The 7,205-nt window shown below is 39.4% G+C and overlaps 1 protein-coding gene across 6 annotated transcripts in view; it reads right to left on the bottom strand.

Moving 5' to 3' along the window:
* Positions 1-2,862: 2,862 nt before the first annotated feature.
* CENPE (centromere protein E) overlaps positions 2,863-7,205 on the bottom strand; it is a 73,782-nt gene continuing 69,439 nt past the window's right edge. For 5 of the 6 annotated variants that reach the window (XM_067735442.1, XM_067735443.1, XM_067735447.1 and 2 more), the window contains 2 exons: positions 6,124-6,410; positions 2,863-3,404 (listed from right to left, as the gene is read on the bottom strand). In XM_067735442.1, coding sequence (XP_067591543.1) covers positions 3,310-3,404; positions 6,124-6,410 — 382 coding nt within the window. In that variant the 3' untranslated portion in view covers positions 2,863-3,309. The remainder of the gene's footprint in view (positions 3,405-6,123; positions 6,411-7,205) is intronic. The other variant, XM_067735444.1, reaches the window with a different exon arrangement.

Genomic DNA, 7,205 nt, shown 5'->3' with positions numbered 1-7,205 from the left:
TTAAAATAGTCATAGCACTTACCTCAGGGATGTTGTGAGGAAGGACTCGGCATGTAAAACCATCAGTACAATAAGTTACACTTGCACTTAATGATTATTATATATTCAGTTATAATGGATAGCAAACATTGCCCTTTAAAAATTAAAAAAAAAAAACCAACCCAAAAGTACATTTTGGGGCCTAGACCAATGAGTTCATAGTAGATGGTCTTTTAATATTCACTGAATATGAATGGTAGGCTCTCAGTAATAATTCTGCCAGGCTCAAGAACATGTTTCTTATGAACAGTAAATATATTTTGTCTTCTCTGGTCCTAATTTTGCTTTTCAGATCATTTTAGTATTGTCTGACCATATTACTGCTTTTTAACCTTCTTGCAAGTTTCCATTGCTGATTTTCACTACCATTCCTTCACAAACACTCATCACAATATTGAAACTCAGATCATTAGAGGTTAGCAACATTCCAACATTGATGGAGGAACAGAAGAGCCAGCTCTCTTTCCCCAACAGACACCGACTTAACAACCATATGTGGACTGAAATACTTTTGTGAGAGCTTCAGAAGCCCATTAAGAAATTGCAGTACCCTGGGTGAGGGCAAAGCCGAGGACAGCCACACTGAAGCGGGTGAGAAGAGCCATTTTTTACCTGCTACTACCCCTCTCCCAGGCTAGCACAGCTTAGCCCCTGGCTCAGTTTCCCCATCATGGGGACTAGGGGGAAAGAGGAGAGTGGAAGATTCACCCAAAGTTCCAGCTTTTCGAGGGCTGCTTGAGTGACTGGTCACGCTCCCCTACTTGGAGTGCTGATGGAACTGGCATGGTTTGGCACCAGAGCCTGCCGTGCCATCAGAGGCTGGTGTGGCTCTGCACAGTCAGGACAACGTGCCCAGCTCGAAGCTTCATCCTTGAGAGGGAGGAAGAAGAGTAGAGTGTGTGTCTGGTGTTCCAGCTTCTTGGATGGCTGCACAAGTCACTGGTTTGTGTTTCGCCTGACTTGGGGTGCTGATGTACTTTGGCTGCCTGGGGGCCAATGAGAAAAATGGGCAGTGGGGTGGCTTCCTGCTGTAGCAACAAAGAACCTGCAGTACTGCAGACAGACACCAGGAGGAAGAGGTTATGAGCTCCTGAAGAAGGCGCTGGCAACCCTCTCAACTTGGCAAATCACACACACAAGTCCAGAGAAGTTGCAATCGCACCAAAAGGTTGATTCAGAGGACCCCAGCATCTATAAATGAGCTCACTGATGGTGCTCCCCTGTACGAAGCTAGAAGAGGTGGCTGTTTTTTCAAATGCATAAAACCCAGCAAAAAGTCAGAAGGCACACAAAGAAACATGGCCCATTCAAAGGAACAAAATAAATCTCCAGAAACCAACTCCAAAGAAATGGCAATCTAAGAATTACCTACCAAAGAATTCAAAATAATAGTTTTAAACAAGCTCAGTGATCTACAAGAGAATGCAGACAACTACATGAAATCAGGAAAATGATGCACAAGCAAAATGAAAATATTAACAAATAAATAGAAACTATAAAAAAGAACCAAACAAATTCTGGCACTGAAAAATATAATAACCGAATTGAAAAGTTCACTAGAGGGGTTCAACAGCAGACTTGATCAAGCAGAAGAATCAACAAAGTGGAAGACAGGCCATTTGAAATTATCCAGTCAGAGAAGCAAAAAGAAAGAAAAAAGTGAAGGGAGCCTAAGGTACTTATGGGACACTAGCAAGTAGACCAGAAGAAGAGAGACGGGGATGAAGAGCTGATTTGAAGAAATCAATAATGGCCCCAAATTTCCCAAATCCAAGGAAGGAAATGGACATCCAAATTCAGAGTTAAGCAACGTTCTGCTAGACTGGAAACCTGACGACTGATTATATTTTTAATGGCCTTTAAACTAGTTTTATTATTCAGGTGAACGTACCTACTAGAAGTCGTAAAGAATCAAACCTGCAGTGCTGTTATAGTGTTCTGTTTGGGTAAGGGTGAAAAGGAGAAACAGGCCCAGGGGAAATTATAGGAGAGGACACTTTCCCCTCAGCCCTAGTGAATCCCTGTGACAGTATGTTAAGATAAGGGAAAATATCCAATCCAGACTTTAGAATGATGGCTGTGATGCAATTCATAATCTCTTCCTTTGAATAAATATTCTTACCAAAGAGCTAAGAATGCCTTGAAATCACTAACTCTGTTCTGAACCTTAAGCATCTTGCTGTTCTATGTGGTCTTTCAAAGTTATATGCTATAAAATATCAAATACTCTCTAAAACGTAGTTCATAACCTCTTGTAGGGTCAGAGACCGCTCTGGGAGTATGATAAAAGCAAGTATGGACCTTAGTACCCTAGAAAAATGAATCCACACACACACGTTAACATTACATTTCAGAGGTTTTACAGCCTACATGAAGAAGCCCACCTTAGAACGCCTTACGTATCTGTGGGGACCCCAGGTTTAGAAAACTTCGATGGAAACTCTGGTTGCTGTTTCCCCATGTCTAAAGTGAAAGGGTAAAATAAATCTATGTGGTTCTTCCACTTGGGAATAAATGTGCAATCGGGTACTAAGTCTAATAACAAACCAACCAATTCAGAGTGCTTGCATAGGGAGTGGGGTGGTTGGTAAAACACTGAAAAGTGAGGAACAACTTTTGTAGCTTATCACAGCAAAAGGAAGATTAAAACTAGAAAATGAAGAGGTCGTATCACTTGCTATTCCTTAACAACCTAAGTGTGGAATGCATGTATGTATTTTTACAGCAAAATTCTGAAAGTCAACAAACAAGAAGAGAAGAGAGCCAAACATACCCTGAGTACCCCACCGAGAAACCATCAGTTAATATTACATGGTGCCGTCATTCAGAACTAAGCAAACGTTTATTGAATGTTCAAGGTACTAAAAAGGGAGTCTGTAATTTTGTTAATTAAATGATGTTTCATATTAATTTATGAATCATGCTTTGGAATTCTCTAAGTCACATGTGGATAACTTTACATTAATGAAAAAGTATACATTTTATGTATACGTGGAAAGATTGGAAATTTCCTTCAATAACTTTATTCTTTACAAAACATATAAATAAATAAAACTATTCAACTTCTAAAGGATTGCCACATTCAAGAAGAAGGTATTGCTATCACCATTCTAAATAACGGGAATGAACCCGTTCCTTCACCTTCCAATTCTACCGGCAAAGTGAAAACTGAACTGAAATTAAGTTGGACTGTGACATCATTGCCAGGGATAAACGCAGGCATATGCAAACATGGAACGCTGGGCCCCCAGAAAAGTGACAGAGGGTAATCTACTGAGTCTTGCACTCGGGCACATCTTTTCCAGAGGAGGCATGCCAAGGACCTGGCTGGGGATCCACAGTCTCTGCTCCAGCAATTTGTTCTACTGAGAGGGGGAAAAAAAAAAAAAAATCAACAACAAAAGTAATCTTAGTAAAAACATACACAAATCCCAAATACAACTAAAGTGAAAAGGATGTTTGGAGTAGAGATATAAGAAGAGATGTAAGAAGAATGGAACACAGCACTTAAACATGGTTCATTATTTTGCTTGTTAAAAAACTATATTTCACTTCAGCAGAGTTGAAGTTTTTTTTTTTTTTAATAGAACTTTATTGGAGTATGATTGCTTCACAATAGTGTGTTAGTTTCAGAGTTGAAGAAGTTTATTCCCCATTTTCTCATAAGATGAATTGTTAGAAAAACCATATTGTACATAAAACCAAGAAGTAATAAAGTCTTATTTGGAATTCATCAATTTGAGATTCAAAGTGAACCAAACACAGATTAACTCAGTTAGATTTTCTTTTGTCCTATTTTTAGGGGGAAAAAAAATGGTGAGCTGTACAAATACTATGTATTTTAGAGAATATTTAGGCATCTTTAAAAGGTTTTCTTTGAGCCTTTAAAAAGCACTTCAACTGCATCTGTTTATAAACAATATCTATTTTCAAATTATTATATTCATGAAGGTAAATCTAGAACAACTGGTCTTGGAAATTATCTTAGGTGTTGAGATAATATAAATTTCCTTTTATAATTAAAATTTTTTTAGACTGACATTTTACTAATTCAAGCTGAGACTATGTCCTTTAATTCTGAATTGGTCAGTTCTTGATTTATATATCCCCCCAGACTATTCTTTTATTTTACTTAAAAACTGTACCAGAGAGACCCATGTATTGATTAAAAAACGTAAGCATTTTTATTTGAGGTTGGATTACTTCATATTATGCATGTGCCTTTGGCACTGTCAGATAAAAATCAATAGGTGATTATAAAACTTTATCAGTGTTTGAATAGACCCTTCTAAAATGGTGTGTGTGTGTGTGTGTGTGTGTGTATACAGCAAAAGTTCCATAGAAGTGTTAGCTAATGGAAGGTCCTCAAATGTTTGTTACATACTGTTCAATGAAGTGAATAGTTCAAAATTTTTCCCAAATTGCCTTGTTCCTTCCTATATCTCTAACAGCACTGTCAGAGCGCTGACGTGATCCAGTTTTGACGTGTAGTTGACGAGAACAGACTGATTCCTTCTTTGTCACAAAGTAGAGTTCTCATAAACCCTGGAAACCTTTGCTCAGAGTTTTAAATGATCTCTGGCAGTTGCCTCTCTTAATGTACAGTTTTGTTGCTTAGGTTTCTACAAGGGTGTTTCTGAGAGGCAAATACACTGTCACAAAGGGCCGTGGCCATACACACGTGGGCACATGATAAATGCTATGTGGTGACAAAGACTGAGAAACGCCATATTACAGAGCTTCTCCGGACATGTTCCCCACCTCTGTGTATAGCACCTCCGCAGAGCTGGGGGCGGTCCCCGACTCCACCCCAGTCCATCCGATCAGGCACCTAGCACTGCTCATTTTGCCCCCAAATCTCTCCCATCTGTCCACGTCTCTCCATCTCCATTGCACCTGCCCAGGTTCATGCTGTCACCCTTGCCCAGGCAACTGTCAAACTCTTGCTCCTATGATTTGTTGGTTACCTAACATCTGAGGTAATGTTTTCAAAATTTATAAGTCATCACGTTCCCCTGCTATTGTTTAAAGTCTTCCGACAGCTTCCTCTATATGCCTACAGGATCAGGTTTAAATTCCTTTACACTATCTACAAAGTCCTGCATGTCTGGCTCTGAGCTCTCTCTTTGGCTTCACTGACTACATCCACAGAAGCCTGTGTTCCTTGTGCTCTGGTCACAGCATATTTCTTTCAATCCTTCCCCTGACTGTGGTTCCTCCTACCCTGACGGCGGCTGTCACTGTCCCATCTGCCTGAAATGCTTTTCCCTCCCCGCTTTGTTAAGCTAACTCACATTAACCTCCTAGATCTCAGTTCCCTTTTTCAAGGAAGACTTCTGTAATATTTAACAAACAACAACCTATTATAAGTCTCATAGCCTTTTGCACTCTAGAATTTTACTTTTTTTGGTCACTTGATTACTGTCTATACCTGTTAGACTGTAAGCTCTAAGAGGGCAGGGACCATATCTGGTTTTGCTTATTAATGTACCATTAGGGTCTAATGTGTGACACAGAGTTGAAATAAAAAAATTCTGATCGATTAAATGAATAAGTAAATGATACAAGTCTATGATCTGGCTTGTGTAAAATGAATATAATACTATTGGAAATACTGGCCCATTGAATTGATAAGAAAATCTTTTTCAGTAAAACTGGTTTTGTTTATAAGGTAGTATCTTTATGGCCTTGGGAGAGTTGCTTGTCCATTCCAGGGGAAAGCTGAGGGTTTAAGAGGCAACCTTCACTTGGGGTTGTTTTCTTGCATTTCTAAAGAAATAATATCTTATTTTCAGATTTGATTTGCTAAGCAATGACTCACAAGTAGAATTTTTACATACCAAAGGGAAGAAAAAAAAAAAGGCTTCACTTGGGGTAAAAAGTGACTACTGCACTTCAGAGCTGTGCTTTGGAGAAACTTTCTCCCACAGACACAGCAATGAAGTCTGTGCGCTGTGAGCCTGATCAACGCCATCCTCTCTTGTCTACACTTGCCCTGTGGGGATCACACATTAAAGAGAGGTTCCAACCGTTATCCGCCCCCCACCCCCGCCCCATTTCCAAGCAACCAGTATTTTTACCTACCTGGGCAAAGGCCTAAACTTGAGTTATCAAAATAGTGAACCGGAGAAGGTACTGGCAAAGACTTTGATCGGCTATCAAAAAACCAAGACTTTGGCGACTCCTTTGGCACAGGATCTTGTAAATTCCTTTCCTTGCACTGAGATGACATATGTTGTCTCTTTTTAGAGGCTGTTCCAGTCACTTTAGGAGACTTTGGAGAATTCTCACAAGTTACTTCTTTGTGAGCCTCTCTTTTAAGGGTTCTCTCCTTCCACGTTTTGACCTCATTGTAAAGATGCTGATTATTGCTTAAACGTGAGGGGTCAGGGCGGGGCGGGTGGGGTGGAGGTGGAGAAAAAAGGAGAACATAAGACTGCAATTCCTGCAACGTACTCATGTTTAAGTTAAAAAAAAAACTGCTTTAAATTGTGGTAAAATATACATAACCTATAATTTACCATTTAATCATATTTATAGTTAAGTTTCAACCTAATGCTTCCTGTTTGGACTGTTTCCACAGTTCAGAAAATGAAATGAGGTCAGTATAGTTTAAGTAATTGTAATAAACCTCCGAAATCATGGAGTTTTGAGAAGAAAGCTCAGAGCATGACATCAGGTTTTTAAACAAATCAGTGATATTGTCCAGAGGTTTATCTGTTGATAATTTGTGGCCATAATTCGATAAATCAGTCTGGGTAGATGATTCTAATGTACCTTTGTTATTTTAAAAGAAATAATTCACGGTACTTTTCTGGATTAGTTACAGTCTTGCTTCTCATAGGAAATGCCACCAGCATTTATCCAATTTCTCCAGACAGAAACCTGGGCAACCATCCTAGAGGCCTTTCTCTCCTTTACGTGAGCCAAGTCTGTTGATACAACCTCATACTTACTTCTCAAATTCGTTTCCTTATTTTTATCTGCATTGGCACCATTCCAGTCCATGCCAAAATTATCTTTTGCTTGGACAACAATAAACAGATTCCTAAATTGGGGCCTCCTATACTGTGATGCTATCTGATCTCAGCAGGCCTTGGCTTAAAATCCTCCAGTGGAATGAATCCTTCCATTGCGTTTTAGGATACCACCCAAACGTCCTCCCA

This window comes from Pseudorca crassidens, chromosome 4 (genome assembly GCF_039906515.1).
Source record: "Pseudorca crassidens isolate mPseCra1 chromosome 4, mPseCra1.hap1, whole genome shotgun sequence".
NCBI classification, from domain to species: Eukaryota; Metazoa; Chordata; class Mammalia; order Artiodactyla; family Delphinidae; genus Pseudorca; species Pseudorca crassidens.
Note: the sequence above shows the minus strand (reverse complement) of the source record. Positions and strands in the feature narration are given on the sequence as shown.